This window comes from Erythrolamprus reginae, chromosome 10 (genome assembly GCF_031021105.1).
Source record: "Erythrolamprus reginae isolate rEryReg1 chromosome 10, rEryReg1.hap1, whole genome shotgun sequence".
NCBI lineage: Eukaryota > Metazoa > Chordata > Lepidosauria > Squamata > Dipsadidae > Erythrolamprus > Erythrolamprus reginae.
The window spans coordinates 13227530-13246048 of NC_091959.1; the positions used below are offsets into that span (position 1 = coordinate 13227530).

The following is an 18519-nucleotide window of genomic DNA, read 5'->3' on the forward strand; positions in this document are numbered from 1 at the left end:
AAGGATGAGGGATTCAAGGTGTGTGTGTCAGGGTTCCAAATAGCGTCTAAAATTTAATCAGAGTCCCAGGCAGAATATTCCTCAAAGTCCCAATTTATTAACCGAGCCTTGTTGGCACATCTGAGTGAAACCTGAATCTGAAGTCCTCATGGTTTCTCCACACAGTTGAAAGTTCAAGCCCTTGTCCCCACATTCCCAAGTCCATCACATTGATCAATCTTCATCTGCCAAACCTGGCAAGAATCCACCCATCTCCATTCATGTTTGTGCACCACTGTAATAACCACTAAAAAGGCTTCAAGAGTTGTTAACCAAATCCTTTGTAGCTTCTGCTCTGGTAATCTCACATTTCTAACCAGAGCATACAAAACTTTCACCAGACCAATCCTCAAATTCAGCTCATCTGTCTGGAACCCATACCGCATTTCGGACATAAATAAATTAGAAGACATCCATAGATACTTTACGAAAAGAGTCCCCCAATCCTCTACTCGCAACAGAATACAATATGCAACCAGACTTGAAATCCTGGGCTTAGAAAGCTTACAACTATATCGCTTTAAACACGACCTAAGCATAACCCATAAAATCATCTGCTACAACGCCCTTCCTGTCAACGACTATTTCAGCTTCAACCACAATACACAGGCACGCAACAGATACAAACTCAAAGTAAACCGCTCCAAACTCGACTGTAGGGAATACGACTTTAGCAACCGAGTAGTTAATGCGTGGAACTCACTACCGGACTCTGTAGTATCATCACCTAAACTCCCAAACTTTATCCTTAGACTATCCACTGTTGACTTCTCCTGATTCCTAAGAGGTCAGTAAGGGGCGTGCATAGGTGCACCTACCATCCCTGTTCTAATGTTTCTCTATTATTAGTACTAATATCATGTATATAAACATTGCTATATCTTTGTATACTGCCAACACGTACTTGAGAAAAATAAATAAATAAATAAAAATAAACAAAGGATGACCTTGACTATCAAGAAAGAATTTGTTATGGATATATACAGACAGCCCTCGTGCAATTCCCCCTCCTCAAATTCCTACAGTAAAGAATACACATTAAAAATACTATAAAGTGTGGCAGGCCAAAGACCCACAACTAAAAGGGCTTCCACCTGACAGTGTGGAAGAATAAATCAGTCACCTGCCCCATCTTGGTCTTCAGGTCCCAGATAATATCACGGTTCAAAAATGGGACCTCTAAGTGGGGATGTCCTAGGGGAAGGTCAGAAAAGTCAAGATGGAGGAGATGATTGTAAGGTTGAGGCCCTGCCCATTTGGAATGCTGGTAAAAAGAGTGTGGGGCTTCAATTGTGCAATTGCAGCAGACATTTTAACTTAACCCCCCCCCCTCTCTCAGCCTCATCTTGTTAAGGCTGCTGCCCCTAGAATCAGTTGCACCACTGTCAGTACAGTACTACGTACCTCACCAGTTGGGTTTGTCAATATATGAACTAACCTGCAATGTATGTTTGGAGGAATTAGTATGTTACTTTAAGGGCTAGGGCTGCAATTAGCCATGAAAGAGAGTCAGATATGTTGCTCTTTGTTGTTGTGTGGTTATTGCGATTAGTCCTGCTAATGCTTGCTCTTGCTAACATTAATTCCCTGATCTCACTAGCTGCTAGTTTTGTCTGTGTGACTATACTATAGACTTGCTATGTGCTAAATATTTATTTATTTATTTATTTTATTAGATTTGTATGCCGCCCCTCTCCGTAGACTCGGGGCGGCTAACAACAATAATAAAAACAGCATATAACAAATCTAATATTTAGAATAACTAAAAAAAAACCTTATTAAAAACCAAACAAGCACACACACAAACATACCATGTATAAATTGTATAGGGCTAGGGGGAAAAGATATCTCAGTTCTCATATCTATCTATCTATCTATCTATCTATCTATCTATCTATCTATCTATCTATCTATCTATCTATCTATCTATCTATCTATCTATCTATCCATCCATCCATCCATCCATCCATCCATCCATCCATCCATCCATCCATTCAATTTTTATGCCGCCCTTCTCCTTAGACTCAGGGCGGCTTACAACATGTTAGCAATAGCACTTTTTAACAGAGCCAGCATATTGCCCCCACAATCCGGGTCCTCATTTTACCCACCTCGGAAGGATGGAAGGCTGACAACAGAGGTGGGTTTTAAGGAGCTTACGAAAGGCGAGGAGGGTGGGGGCAATTCTGATCTCTGGGGGGAGCTCGTTCCCGAGGGCCGGGGCCGCCACAGAGAAGGCTTTTCCCCTGGGTCCCGCCAATCAACATTGTTTTGTCGTCGGGACCCGGAGGAGGCCAACTCTGTGGGACCTAACTGGTTGCTGGGATTCGTGCGGCAGAAGGCGGTCCCGGAGATATATATTGCTGTGGGCTAAATATTGTTCTACTTATGATATTATATAGAACTGTTATGTTCTGCAGGAGAGGAATATTGTAGGATTATATATGTATATAGAACTGTGTGTTTTGAAGAGGAATATTATTGGTTAGCTGCTGTATATTCTGTATATTCTGTATATCTGGTTTGTGTATGATTGCTTGACTTGGGTATGTACGTAGTTGACTGTTTACTGATTATTTTATTTATTTTATTTTATTTATTTATTTGTCAAAAAAGTATAGTATTATAGTACATATTAACATAACATAACATAAGTAGAACGTAGTAATAGAAAGGATAATAAGACATTAGGGCGGGGACGGTAGGCACAACGGTGCACTTATGCACACCCCTTACAGACCTCTTAGAAAAGGGGAGAGGTCAGTTGTAGATAATGTAAGGTTGAAGATTTTGGGGTTGAGGGAAGCAACAACAGAGTCAGGTAATGAGTTCCAGGCGGTGACCACTCTATTGCTGAAATCGTATTTTCTGCAGTCAAGTTTGGAGCGATTTACATTCAGTTTGTATCTATTACGTGCTCCTGTGTTGTTGTTGTTAAAGGTGAAGTAGTCACTGACAAGGAGTACATTATGATGTATGACTTTATGAACAACAGTTAAATCAGTTTGGAGACGACGTAGTTGTATTTAGACTCTTCTTATATTAGTCTGTGTTATTGGCTGAACAACCACCACTCCCATATGTATTCTATTTATAAGTTTAGGATTCTAACTTTGGTTATAAGCCCAGTTTGGAATGCCAACAACCCCTAACTTGATGGTCTTGCCATAAAATAAGGGGGAGGTCAAGAAATATTTTCCAAGATTGAGTTTTAAGAAGTGGAGATCACGGGTGAAGAAAGCAGCTGTACCTTTTTAAAAACATTTAGTTCTTTCCCCCCAAGTGTGAAATTTCACTGCCAAGCAAAAAAAAAAAAGCTGTTATGAGAAGCAGTTCTTTCTATGCTTTGCAGCTGTCAGCTTGTGTTTTATTCCTTCTGAATTAATAATGATTAAAAAACATGCGCAGGGTTGCGTTGCTGGTTACATACAGTATTTGGAATGAAAACAATTCCAGACTTTCCTCTTAAGCAAACACTGCCAATGTGTGTCTTGAATGCCTCAGCCCCCAAATTTTCTTTCCTGAAACTACCTTTAGAATAATTTCCTCATATTTCAGCTGGGTGTTGTCTCAAAGCTACTTAAATCAACCCAATCCATCTCCTATGGCTCTCTTTCACTCATCATGCAGATCCATCTCAACCCCACCCTAGTTGTGTTCAAAAAAGCCCCTGAAAACTTGGCTCTTTCCCCAGATCTCGGGTTGAGTTTGTATTAAAGTTTGTCATGCAAAAAATCAAAATCAGAAGCACACACAGATGACTGATTCAGGTGGATTCATAAACCTCTTTATAAACATAGTAACAGATGAATTAGCAGAGTTCTTCTTCAAGCAGTTACAGACAGCAGAGAACAGTTCATTTCATTTCAGCAGAGCGAGAGAGTACAGAGTGGACAAGAGACCAGAATGGACTGAGCCACGCCCAGCTTTAAGCTTAAGTTTCAATTTTGATTCTCTGCACAGACTCAGGAGTGGTTAGCTCCTATTGGCTGACTCAGTTGCTATGCCGATTCATTGGCTAACTTTGTTAACATGGCTGTCCCAGTTCATGAATGTCTTATCAATTGGTGTTTGTGTTTTCAGTTTGTCTTAGTTTGTCTTTAATTGCTATTTTCCTTCTAACACATGTATGTATGTATGTATTTATGTATTTATGTATGCATGTAAGTATGTATAAATGAAGAGGCAACAGCGATCACGATTCCTGGAACATTTAAAATTCATTTAAAAGCATTAAAATTACTTAGCTTTCATTAGTCCTCTACCAACTTCATCAGAGTATTAAAATCCCCATTGAAGATATAGTTGATCTCATATAATGCTGCTCAATTTGCTAATTTGCTCTGATGAAATTAGTTGAGGACTAATGAAAGCTAAGTAATTTTAGTAGTTTTAAAATAAATTTTAAACGTTCTGGTGATCAGGATGGCTGTTGCCTCTTCATTTATAAATACACCTGGAACTCGCATTTTTAGGACAATTCTTGATGTATATATGTCTGTATGCATGCGTACATGCATGCATGCATGCATGCATGTATGTATGTATGAATGCATGTATGTCTCTCTCTCTCTCTCTCTCTATGTATGTATGTATGTATGTATGTATGTATGTACCCCTAACCCCCAACATTTCTCCCTTAGACTATCCACGACTGACCTCTCCAGGTTCCTAAGAGGTCAGTAAGGGGCGTACATAAGTGCACTAGTGTGCCTTTCGTCCCCCGTCCAATTGTCTCTCCTTTATCTCATATGTCATATATATTTTCTTCCTTTCATATATTTTCTCCTCTATTTTTATATATTTTCTTCTATCCTTTTCTTTATATATATTACTACATGTCTATTCTCTTCTATATGTATTGTGTATTGGACAAAATAAATAAATAAGTAAGTGAGTGAGTGAGTGAGTGAGTGAGTGAGTATGTATGCATGCATGCATGCATGCATGCATGCATGCATGTATGTATGTATGTATGTATGTATGTATGTATCAATAAAGGGCTACTAAAATTTTTACTACCACACTGTGGGCGTGGATTGTGCATTTTGTTTCAACATCTTTCAGTGCAAATTGGGTGTTCTGGGGTGGAGCTCCATTTTCGCTACCCCACTGTGTTCCCCCCCTTCCGGGCTGTAGCCCACCCCTGGTATGTATGTATATTTTTATTTTGAAGAGCCGTGATGGTGCAGTGGTTAGAGTGCAGCACTGCAGGCTACTTCAGCTAACTGCTAGCTATAGTTCAGCAGTTCAAATCTCACCACCAGCTCAAGGTTGACTTAGCCTTCCATCCTTCTGAGGACCCAGATTGTTGGGGGCAATATTTAAACTGCTTACAGAGGGCTGTAAAAGCAATATGAAGTGGTATATGTCTAAGTGCTATTGTTATTGCTTTTATTTTATGCTACCCAGAGAGGTATAAAAGAGATGGCATTCTACACTTCTCCATAAATATACTGTTTGAGCAGCCACTATTTCTTTAACAGATCTGGCTGAATAGGTTGCATGGTGTTTTCACATCCAGAAGACCCTTTTCCCCCCCGGATCTTGATGGCCTAGGACCCTGTTTCCAATTTTATTTGATACCACCATGACAGAATGTGCATTGGTTTCACCCTCTTTTAATTTCATTGTCATGTTGCCCGCAAAGTATGCTAAGAAGGGAATTTGCATCCCAATGTCACGATTGCCTCTTTCGGATGTCCATGTTCTTGCATTCACTCCTTTCTATGGAGCCCATGTTTGTCAGTGGAGGCCCCCAAGCCAGAAAAATCTACCTACCTTATTTACGCAGTTGGTTTTAGCACCAGCATTGACCAAGACCTGAAGGACACGTAAATGACCAAACCAAGCAGACAGAAGAAGTGCGCTCATACCAAACTGGAAAAAAACAGGAAGATGAGAAAAGGAAAATTAGAAATTACAAGGCTAGAAGGGACCTCAAAGATCTCCTAATCCAACTCCCTGCTCAAGGCAGCAGACCTTATACCAGTGATGGCGAACCTATGGCACGGGTGCCACAGGTGGCTCGCGGAGCCATATCTGCTGGCATGCAAGCTGTTACCTAGCTCAGCTGCAATTTGCATGTGTGTGCCGGCCAGCTGATTTTCGGCGCACCCAGAGGCTCTGAGAGGGCATTTTCAGCTTGCAGAGAGTCTCCAGGGGGATGGGGGAGGGCAAAAAATGGGCCTACCGGCCCACCAGAAAAATTGACTGTTTTAGGCCTCCAGAGGGCCTACACAGGGGGTGGGGAAGCCATTTTTGCTGTCCCCAGACATTGAATTATGGGTGTGGGCACTCGCGCCTGCACGAAAACACATAACGCCCCGAGTCTACGGAAAAGGGCGGCATACAAATCTAATAAATAAATAAATAAACACGCGCTATTGGCACCCAAGTGAAAAAAAGTTCGCCATCACTGGGCTAGACATACCGAGCTCTCTCAATTATTTATCATAGCTTTATGTATGGAAAGTTTGTGTGTATGTTTTTATATAAGTTTTTTTTTAGGTTTTTAATGTAAAATTGTTATTTTAGACTTAATATTAGATTTGCCATTGCATACTGTTTTATCACTGCTGTGAGCCGCCCCGAGTCTGCGGAGAGGGGCGGCATACAAATCTAATAAATAATAATAATAAAATAATAATAATAATTTGATTTAAACCAACAAAGCTTTACCTTTGGCCAAAGAAGCAAAAAAATCAAATGATCTCCATTTCTAGAGGAACTTACAGCGTTAAAGGAATGCAAATGACAAGATCATCTCATTTTCCTCTACACCCAAAAAGTCAATAAAACGAACTTTGGAATGAAAGAGCATGAAAAAGAAAAAAAAGAGCATGGGGAAAATCTCACACTGTCCTCATCGTTCACGCCGGCCTCGTGTTCCAGGAGAAGGCGGACGGCCTGTTCGTGTCCAGCTCCTGCAGCCCAGTGGAGAGCGGTCCTGTCTATCTGGAGAGAAAGAGAAATTAAGATGGAGAGGAGAAGGGAGGGCAACCTTAATCCCCTTCTTTGTCTCTGGCAAGGTTGGGCGGGTTTAAAGTCCACTGTGTTATTTCCTTCATTAGGTCAGTCTTTCTGTCAATAGGAGCAAGTTAAAACAGTGTTTCCCAACCTTGGCAACTTGAAGATATTTGGACTTCAACTCCCAGAATTCCCCAGGCAGCGAATGCTTGCTGGGGAATTCTGGGAGTTGAAGTCCAAATTTATTTATTCATTTATTCATGCATTCATTCATTCATTCATTCATTCATTCATTCATTCATTCATTCATTCATTCATTCAATTTTTATGCCGCCCTTCTCCTTAGACTCAGGGCGGCTTACAAAGTGTTACCAATAGCACATTTTTAACAGAGCTAGGCTATTGCCCCCACAATCCGGCTCCTCATTTTACCCAACTCGGAAGGATGGAAGGCTGAGTCAACCTTGAGCCGGTGATGAGATTTGAACCGCTGATCTTCAGATCTACAAGTCAGCTTCAGTGGCCTGCAGTACAGCACTCTACCTGCTGCGCCACCCCGGGTCATTATCTCCAAATATCTCCAAGTTGCCAAGGTTGGGAAAGACTGAGTTAAAAGAAACTGCCTGAGTTGAGCTTGGATCACCCCATGGGTGACTTTGCTAATGCCGAATGTCTATCAGGATTCTCAGTCATCCAGGTCCTGGTTTTTCTATAGGTGCTTTTTCAAAAGGTGACTGGACTTTGTTTTTTCCTTGGTGATGTTTCACTTTTCATCCAGGAACTGAAGAAGCACAGGTTCACCTGGTGCACCAGTTGCAACCCTATTTGGACAGGGAGTCATTGCTCCCAGTCGCTCATGCCCTCATCACCTTGAGGTTCGACTACTGCAATGCCCTCTACATGGGGCTACATTTGAAGAGTGTTCGGAAACTCCAGATTGTGCAGAATGCGGCCGCGAGAGCTATCGTGGGGCTACCCAGATTTGCCCACATCTCTTCAACACTCCGCGGCCTGCATTGGTTGCCGATTAGTTTCCAATCACAATTCAAAGTGGCATCGGACCAGAATACCTCCAGGACCACCTTCTGTCGCATGAATCCCAGCGACCGATAAGGTCCCACAGAGTGGGTCTTCTCCGGGTACCGTCGACTAAACAATGTTGTCTGGCGGGACATAGGGGAAGAGCCTTCTCTGTGGGGGCCCCAGCTCTTTGGAATCAGCTCCCCCCGGAGATTTGCCCTGCCTCCACCCTCCTTGCCTTCCGAAGGAGTTTAAAAACACATCTTTGCCATCAGGCCTGGGGACATTAGACCTTCCCCTGTCCAACGAATGTCGTTAGTGTGATTATTGAATGAATGGAAATGAATGTTTTAAAGTTAGAATTTTAATAATCTTTTTAGTATATTAATTGGATAAATTATATTGTTATGTTTTTTTGGTATCTGCTGTGAGCTGCCCCGAGTCCACGGAGAGGGGCGGCATACAAGTCAAACAAATGAACAAACAAACAAACAAACAAACAAACAAACTCCAGCTCCATTCTGATTGATTAAAATGCCTGGTATAGGAGACCAGCAATCTCAATAGAATTGGCCTGCTCCATTTATTCTTCCCATCTCTTTTTCTTTGCCCAATAACCCCCCGTGCTATACGTCCCGCACCAAGTTCAATACCCACATTATTCTTAGCTTTGACGTCGACTCCCCTCTTGATCAGATCGGCCATGTACGCTGTGTCGTTTCGTTTGGCTGCATCGTGGAACATCTTTTCCGAAAGGAGCACTTTGAGAGAAGGAAAAGAGCTTGTTAAAGAGGGTTGAAATTATAAAAAGAAAATTTTGGTGGTGGGGGGAGGTGGGTTAGGGGGTTGCATGCAGAGCAGAAGGTCAGCACAGATCACTTTCAATATTTCAATTTTAATTAAATTAAAATTTTAATTTAATTTATAAAATGATTTTTAATTTGAAAAAATTAATTTACGTGTAATTTAATTTAAAAAGAATAATTTTAAAAAGAGCCAGGGTAGCACAGTGGTTAGAGTGCAGCACTGCAGACTACTTCAGCTAACTGCTAGCTGTAATTCAGCAGTTCAAATCTCACCACCGGCTCAAGGTTGACTCAGCCTTCCATCCTTCCTTGTGGGGGTCAAATGAGGATCCAGATTGTTGGGGGCAAGAGGCTGACTTTGAACCGCTTAGAGAGGTCTGTAAAGCACTATGAAGCAGTATATAAGTCCAAATGCTAGTATTTAAATAATTTAATTTAAAGTAATTAATTAAATTGATTTCAATTTCAATCCAAATTCGACTGCAGAAAATACAACGTCAGCAACAGAGTCGTAAATGCCTGGAATGCTCTACCGGACTCCGTTGTTACATCCTCAAATCATCACAGCTTCAATCTTAAACTGCCTACCATGGACCTCGCTCTGTTCCTAAAAGGTCCGTAAACGGGGCATGCATAAGTGCGCCAGCATGCACTACCATCCCTGTCCTACTGTCCATCTTTATTCGTACTCATTTCTGTGTTCATGCCTATGCTTGTTTGCTTGCTTGCTTCCTTATTTACTTACTTACTTATTATGTATGTATGTATGTATGTATGTATGTATGTATGTATGTATGTATATATGTACATACAAATGTATGTATGTATGTACGTATGTATTATGCATGTATGCATGTATGTGATTTATAAGCTGTCCAATTGCTTGCAGACTCTGGGCAGCGCGCAACAGTAAAAAAACAGTATAAAAACAATTTAAAACCCTTAAAAATAAAACATTCATCCACTCAGCTGGGGCCAGATTGCATGGTTCACCGGCCCCAGGCCTGCCAGAAAAACCACATTTTCATGGCCTTTCGAAATGCCAGGAGGGTGAGAATCATGCAGATCTCCAGGGGAAGTTGGTTCCAGAGGGCCGGAGCCGCCACAGAGAAGGCTCTCCCACATGGCCCCGCCAGTCGACACTGCCTAGCCGACAGGACCCTGAGAAGACCAAATCTGTGAGCGCTGGGAGGTAAACGGCAGAAGGCTAATACTTATACCTGTTGTTTCGTACACGTTTGACAAACTAAATAAAATAAAATAATTCATAAGGACCGCCCTGCTTAGCAATTAGTAATTCTGGTCCCAATTGTAGGAATAAAAATCCAGGACTACCAAAGTTGGTGTTGGCCCCAGCCCTCTGGAATCAACTCCCCCCAGAGATTAGAACTGCCCCCACCCTCCTTGTCTTTCGCAAATTAGTTTAAACCCGCCTGTATCGCCAAGCACGGGGGAACTGAGACACCTCCCCCAGGCTTTTACATTTTATGTATGGCAGTGTTTCCCAACCTTGGCAACTTGAAGATATCTGGACTTCAACTCCCAGAATTCACCAGCCAGCATTCGCTGGCTTGGGAATTCTGGGAGTTGAAGTCCAAATATCTTCAAGTTGCCAAGGTTGAGAAACACTGATGTATGGTATGTGTGTGTTGCATGGTTTTTTAAATGATGGGGTTTTTAACTGTCTTTTAATTAGATTTGTTTTCCATTGTAACATTGTTATTATTGTTGTTGTGAGCCGCCCCGAGTCTTCAGAGAGGGGTGGCATACAAATCTAATAAATTATTATTATTATTATTATTATTATTATTATTATTATTATTATTATTATTATTTTGCTGCTTTCAGGTTGTTGCAGCATAGAAGGAAAAATGAAATTAAATTACAAAAGCTCTCTCATAACTTGATGCCACAACACCGCTCTACCTCAGAAACACTTCCTCAAAGATCACATCCTTCTATTGTTCCACCTTTTGAAAAGGGCCATGAAGCCTGATCAGGAAATAAATGCAGAAATATGACCCATGTAAAGGCTGTAATTTCTGGAGAAAGACCTGTTTATATGACTCATCGCTGAGGTCTTAAGCATAAAATGTTATCAGGAAAGATTTCATGAACTCAATCTGTATTGTCTGGAGCAGTGTTTTTCAACCAGTGTGCCATGGCATATTAGTGTGCCGTGAGACATGGTCAGGTGTGCCGTGGGGAAATTAAACATGGGTCCCCAAACTACGGCCCGCGTGCCAAATACGGCCCATGCAGGGCATTTATCCGGCCCACCGCCAGCCACCTCCATCCAAACATAAACATTCCCCTCACAATCCCTCCACCTATCAGCGACAGGAAGAGTGGAGGCACAGGGAACGCTCACTGACCAATCACCTTCTAGGATTCATCCCAACCACTAGCGATGAACCAATAGCAGGCCGCCTCTCATCCTCCCCATGGTCTCGATTTCTAATCCTGGTCAGGATTGGAGGTAAATGTTGCCACCACTAGATGAAGCCTCAGCCTCTATCCTATTCACACTGTGAGTATAAATACTGTACTTTTAGAAACTATATTATGAACTATATGTATACATATGTACTGTGTTAGAGTGTCATTTTGTATTGTCATTTTGGTTGGTGGTGTGCCCCAGGGGGGGACATGATTGAAACATTTAAATAGGTTAAAGGGTTAAATAAGGTTCAGGAGGGAAGTGTTTTTAATAGGAAAGTGAACACAAGAAGAAGGGGGCACAATCTGAGGTCATTCATTCATTCATTCATTCATTCATTTTGTCCAATACACAATAATACACAATGAGGGTTATAGAGGATATAGTAGAGAAGAAATACGAGATATAGGAGAGACTATAGGACAGGGGACGGAAGGCACTCTAGTGCGCTTATGTACGCCCCTTACTGATCTCTTAGGAATCTGGAGAGGTCAACCATGGATTGTCTAAGGGTAAAATGTTGGGGGGTTAGGGGATGATACTACAGAGTCCGGTAATGAGTTCCACCTTCAACAACCTGATTACTAAAGTCATATTTTTTACACCCAAGTTTGGAGTGGTTAATATTAAACTTGAATCTGTTCTGTGCTCTTGTGTTGTTGTGGTTGAAGCTGAAGTAGTCTTTGACAGGCAGGACGTTGCAACAAATGATCTTGTGGATAATACTTAGATCATGTTTAAGGCGTCGTAGTTCTAAGCTTTCAAGACCCAGGATTGTAAGTCTAGTTTCGTAGGGTATTCTGTTTCGAGTGGAGGAGTGAAGGGCTCTTCTTGTGAAGTATCTTTGAACATTTTCAAGGGTGTTAATGTCAGAAGTGAGATATGGGTTCCAAACAGATGATCTGTATTCGAGGATGGGTCTGGCGAAAGTTTTGTAAGCTCTGGTAAGTAGTGTGAGATTTCCAGAGCAGAAGCTACGTAGGATTAGATTAACAACTCTTGAGGCCTTCTTAGCGATGTTGTTGCAGTGGGCTTTGGCACTTAGATCTTTAGTTATTAGTATCCCGAGGTCCTACCGCACGAATCCCAGCGACCGATAAGGTCCCACAGAGTTGGCCTTCTCTGGGTCCCGTCGACTAAACAATGTCGTTTGGCGGGCCCCAGGGGAAAAGCCTTCTCCATGGCGGTCCTGACCCTCTGGAACCAACTCCCCCCGGAGATTAGAACTGTCCCCACCCTCCCTGTCTTTTGTAAACTACTCAAGACTCATTTATACTGCCAGGCATGGGGGAGTTGAGATAGCTCTTCCCCCTAGGCCATTACAAGTTATGCATGGTATGTTTGTGTGTATGTTTGGTTTTATAATAGGGGTTTTTAGTTGTTTTATTATTGCATTGTCACATGCTGTTTTTATCATTGTTGTTAGCTGCCCCGAGTCTGCAGAGAGGGGCAGCATACAAATCCAATAAATTATTATTATTATTGACTGGGGATTATCTGTGATAATTTGTTTATTAGTTGGGGGAAAGATCAGAAGCAACGTGAGAAAATATTATTTGACTGAAAGAGTAGTAGACGCTTGGAGCAAACTTCCAGCAGACGTGGTTGGTCAATCCATAGTCACTGAATTTAAACATGCCTGGGATAAACATATGTCCATCCTAACATAAAATACAGGAAATAGTGTAGGGGCAGATTAGATGGATCATTTTTCTGCCGTCAGTCTTCTATGTTTCTATGAGTGCAGTCGAACAACAGTGTAATAAGTCACATTAGGAGACATAGAAACAGGCTGTGTGTTTCTTTGTGTTGTTGTGACTTTCTAGTCCAGCCCACCAACCTGCTGTTGTAATTCACTTTGAATAGGCAGACGGGTAGCATACAAATAGCTTTTGACATAACCACAACTGCCGCCCCCCTATTTCTGTTGCTAAGCAAGACAGCTGTTAAGTGAGTTTTGCCCTGTTTAATGACCGTCCTTGCCATAGTTGTTAAGTGAATCAGTGCAGTTATGAAGTTAGCCCCACAGTCATTAAGTGAATCTGGCTTTGTTGTCAGAAACAAATCTTGTGACCCTTGGACACTGCAACCGTCATAAATACAAGTCAGCTGCCAAGCATCTGAATTTTGATCATGTAACCCTGGTCATAAGTGTGAAAAACAGTCACTATTTTTAAAGTTGCTGCTATGACTTCATAAGCTATAAGCTGTATAAATGTTAATAAAACAACGTAATAAACAAATAAAAACTGAAATATATATACTGCTCAAAAAAATAAAGGGAACACTCAAAGGACACATCCTAGATCTGAATGAATGAAATATTCTCATTGAATACTTTGTTCTGTACAAAGTTGAATGTGCACAACAGCAGGTGTCGCTTCCTAAGTGGACAGTTTGATTTCACAGAAGTTTGATTTCCTTGGAGTTGTGTTGTTTAAGTGTTCCCTTTGTTTTTTTGAGCAGTTATAAAAAATATAAATTTTTACGGTGGCATAAAAATCCAATTAAATCTAAAATCTAAATCTAAATTCCCCCCTCCCCCTTCCTAAAACAACAGCAACCACAACACCTAGAAATCAGTCCTCTGTTGAGATTGGCAGTCAGGCCGTTGAGTGATTGTATACTACTCTGGTAGTATGAATGACGGACAGCTGTATGTTTGTTTATATCGGGTTTTAAATTTTGTATTCGTTTTTATATGATGTATTCTGGGATTTTTAATTTTTGTAGTTATTTTATTGTTGCACATTGCCCTGAGTCCATCAGTGGAGGGACAGCTTATAAATTTGGCCCCCAAATTAACTAAAATTACCCACTATCTTAGAACCGAGGAGTTTCTGCACACCTTGGTATGATTTGGACCCCGAATTAAAAGCTGGTTGATGGCAACACCCTCTCTCTTCTTCCTTTTGTCCAAGTGCCGCCTCTATGTTGGTTGAGGCAGGCAGGATTTCCTTGGGTCCCATTTGTTGGGGGTCAAGGGGGGTCTTGCCTTCTCTTTCTGCTCAAGATCCCCATGTGTGACACAGGATGCTGGACTCGATGGGCTTTGGCATGGCTCTTCTTAGGTTCTTATGTTATTTTTTAATTTAAAAAAAAATGATTTAAAACTTAAATAAAAGACAAATGCAAAAACACACATTTGGGATTCTTCCATCCCATCATCATTTCTACCAGGAGCTCTAATGGAGATCTGTACATTTTTAGATTATTTCGTTACCGTTTGCGCTTGCCCCTTTTTGTTTAAATTTCAAATTAAAAAAATACTTTTTATCTACGATTAATCTTTTAGGCTTTCTGCTTAATTTCACTTCCTTTGTCCTTTCTTGCTATTTAACCAATTGTCAAATTTATATCCCATATCCTACAATAATCCGAATCCTCTTTCCCCTCTAGTTTCCTTGGCAGCAGGTCCATTTCTACACATTCCATGATGGGTTATTTTTTATTATTATATTCCTTCTTTTGGGACTCTCTCCCTTCTTCCAATAGTGCCAATTGTCCCACCGAGTCTGAAAGGTTGTGATTTAGAGGTTGTGACAGTAGAGACCTTCAAATTTCTAGGTTCCATCGTATCTCAAGACCTAAAATGGTCACCTAACATCAAAAACATCATCAAAAAAGCACAACAAAGAATGTTCTTTCTGCGCCAGAAAACTCAAACTGCCCAAGGAATCATTGAGTCTGTCGTCTGCACCTCCATAACTGTCTGGTTTGGTTCTACAACCCAACAGGACAGACACAGACTTCAGAGGATAATCAGAACTACAGAAAAAACAATTGCTGCCAATTTGCCTTCCATGGAGGACCTGTACACTGCACAAGTCAAAAAGAGGGCAGTGAAAATATTTATAGACCTCTCACATCCTGGACATAAATTGTTTCAACTCTCTCAAAACATCGCTACAGAGCACTGCCCACCAAGACAACTAGACACAAGAACAGTTTTTTCCCAAACGCCATCACTCTGCTAATAATTCCCTCAACACTGTCAGACTTTTTACTAAATCTGCACTTCTATTTCTACTAGTTTTTCTCATCATTCCTATCATCCTTTCCCTCCCACTTAGGACTGTATGACTGTAACATGTTGCTTGTATCCTAAGATTTTTATTAATATTGATTGTTTCTTCATTGCTTATTTGACCCCTATGACAATCATTAAGTGTCGTACCACATGATTCTTGACAAATGTATCTTTTTCTTTTATGTACGCTGAGAGCATATGCACCAAGACAAATTCCTTGTGTATCCAATCACACTTGGCCAATAAAATTCTATTCTATTCTATTCTATTCTATTCTACTCTACTCTACTCTACTCTATTTTTGCCTCCAGGAGTTGGACTCCTGCCTTTTCATGGACGGCGAGCAGACTGAATGGCGATCGGGCGGCTGTGGTGGTGGGACCTAGGGATCTATCTGGTGATCTGGTGGCTGCTTTTGGGGTCACCTTTCCTTCCTCCGGCTCTCGCCCCACCGACGCCCCTTGGAGGGGACCCACCCGCGACCCTCCTCTCTTTCCACGGCTAGCTCTTCAGCGACGCCCCGCCGGGCTGATCTCATGGCTTTCGGCCTTCGGACCTGCATGCGCCCCGGGACAGGGACCGTGGGAAGGGGGACCCCCTGTTCCCCTTTCTCCCTTCCCCTCGCGCGCCTCCCTCGCCCCAATCCTCACGCGTGTCCTCCTCGGAAGCCAAGTCGTCCTCCATGCCACCGGCAAGCTCACCGCCCGAGCATCCCCGTCCACGCGGGGGGAAGGACGCCCCTTCGAGGCGGCCGCGACCGGGGACGGGTTGGGCACACGCGCGCTCGGGGCGCCCGGGGACTCGGCTGCGTCCTTCCCGCCGGAGCCGGGCTAAAAATAAGCCAGGAAAGGGAGGGAGGGGCTGGCGGGAGGGAGGGAAGGCGGGGGAGCCGAAAAACCTGCCTCGCTTCGAGGACGGAGCCGCCCGCGGCCGCGCTTCCACGCGCGCTCCCGGCCCCGCACCCGCGCCCGGCCGGGACCCGCCTAGCTGGACTTGGGCGTCTGGTGGCCGTGCGCGAGGGAGCCCGACGGGCTGGCGGGTGGAAAACGGAGGAGAGCCGGGAGTGGCTGGCGGGGTTCTGGGTTTTCCCCCCCTTCGCTGCAGCAATTTCTCCGCCGCGTCTTTCCACGAATTAGGTGTGCATGGTAGAATATTATTTCTTTTCCTTTCCCTCCTCCCTTTCCTTTCTCCTTCCTCTTCCCCTTCCTTCCTCCCCTCCCCTCCCTTCCCCTATCCTTTCCCTTGCCTCTTCTCTTCCCCTTCCCCTTCCCTTGATAAAGACCCAAGATGATGTTAACCAGCTTAAAAGACACCCAGGGGGCAAACACCGACTTGTCTCCTTGCCCTCAGCTTTAAAAAAAAAATACAGAAAACCTTAACATGACATAACATAAAAACGTATAAATTGCATAATTAATAAATAAATAAATATCATATATCATATCGTATTGTATCATATCGTATCATACAGTATAATGTTAGGAATCCCACTTCCTATCTTACTTATAGCTTAAGATCAGCTTCAAGGTTGATTGTGGAACCCGGAAGAATGAAGGGAAATGTCTTTCGGCTAAAAGCTGCAGGAAGAATACCTTGTCCATCCTAGTGGGGGCCAATAGATTAATTTGATCTTCCTTTTGGACACCCTGCACAGCCTTCGTTATTACAGCCATGCTAATGTAATGATACCACTGGGAGAGGTGAAGGGCCAGGCTAATTTCCTTGGAGAAAATTTATTTTGTGTGGTGGCTAAAAGGAGTAGATTAGATGGATTAAATCACTACTCATCGATGCAATTGCATTTATATTGTTCTTTGATTCTTTGATTCTGCTCCAGCGTGAAGTTCCTCGACTAACCTCTTTTTTTTCCAACTCAAGGAAAACTTGAGCCCCCCGTCCTAGCCTTTCGCTCTCCAGGGTCCTGAAACTCGTGGAGCCCAGTCCTATTATTATTATTATCATCATCATTATTATTTTAACATTATTATTGCTCTTTGTACTTCATGAATAACTCCTCCAGTCTTCTCCACTCTGGCCACTGTCTGGATAAGTTCCAAAGTTCTTCATTTTGCCGTTCTCCTTCCCACCAGGGGGCGAGAAAGTCTGCGGAGAGGACAATTTGATACTGGAAGGCTGGTGGGATGGGATGGACTTTTTGCAAAGGCTTGGAAACGCTGAAGGCCAGATGGCCAAACTTCCAACAGTATTAAAACGCCCAGAGCATTTCTTTGCAGTCTGCAAATCTCTCATTTTTGAGTGGAAGTGGATCACACTCCCTTTCTGTATCTGCACAGAGAGAGAGAGGGAGGGGCAAGAAGAAGAGGAGGAGAAAGAAGACAAAGATGATGATGATGAAGAAGAAGATGAAGAAGATGATGATGATGAAAAAGAAGAAGAAGATGATGAAAAAGGAGAAGGAGAAGGAGAGGGAGAGGGAGAATGAGGAGTTTTTGGAGAAGTGCAGCATACAAATCTAATAAATAAGAATGAAGAAGAAGAAGAAGAAGAAGAAGAAGAAGAAGAAGAAGAAGAAGAAGAAGAAGAAGAAGAAGAAGAAACAACAGCTAGGAGTACATTTAAAATGAGCATAGTAGGAAAAAAAGGGAAGGAGGGAGATATACATGCATAATTCCATATTTACTATTGGGTAAATATTATATATGGTTAAATAGTGATTAAAGTACCTGGCTGGAAACTTGGGCACCATGACTTCTAGTGCCTCCATAGGTGTGAAAACAGCTGGTTGACATTGGGCCGGACACTCTCGCTCAGCCCTATGAAGTAAGAAGCGGCAAACACTTCTGAAATTCTCATCCAAAAAATTGCAGGAATTAACCCAGACCGCATCAGGAATCACCAATAACTTGAAGGAATCATAAGCAAACAAGGTCATTCAATGGCTGAGTCTGCAAATGGAATTAATTCTGAATGTGAGTGGGGATTTGTTTAGAATTTTGTTTAATATCTGGCCACCTAACTATTAATGCTCAAAAACCACAGTTTATCAGGCAGTTGTGATTCACTTGCTAAAGCATTGTTAAAGAAACTATCTCAGCACAGTCTGTGACTAAAACCATCCCACTCCTTCTCTTATTATTTCCCACCACCAAAAGAAGAAAAGTCAGAGTCTTAGCCAACATTTTAGCCAACTCATACTGCATCATTTAAGTCTCTTTGCAGATACTTGAAATTAATTTTAATTTAGGCAACTCTCA

The 18519-nt window shown here is 42.3% G+C and overlaps 1 protein-coding gene across 10 annotated transcripts in view; it reads right to left on the reverse strand.

The window, feature by feature from the left end:
- ANKDD1A (ankyrin repeat and death domain containing 1A) overlaps positions 1 to 16256 on the reverse strand; it is a 350194-nt gene extending 333938 nt beyond the window's left edge. For 6 of the 10 annotated variants that reach the window (XR_011559995.1, XR_011559994.1, XM_070762800.1 and 3 more), the window contains exons 1-4: positions 14123 to 14245; positions 8686 to 8789; positions 6898 to 6996; positions 5821 to 5919 (exon numbers count right to left, since the gene is read on the reverse strand). Coding sequence is in view for 8 of the 10 variants with exons in the window: in XM_070762800.1 (XP_070618901.1) it covers positions 5821 to 5919; positions 6898 to 6996; positions 8686 to 8789; positions 14123 to 14243 (423 nt within the window). In the remaining 2 variants the exon portion in view is untranslated. Of the gene's footprint in view, positions 1 to 5820; positions 5920 to 6897; positions 6997 to 8685; positions 8790 to 14122; positions 14246 to 15954 lie in introns of those variants that run through there. The other 4 variants (XM_070762798.1, XM_070762801.1, XM_070762802.1 and 1 more) reach the window with 4 other exon arrangements.
- Positions 16257 to 18519: the final 2263 nt, after the last annotated feature.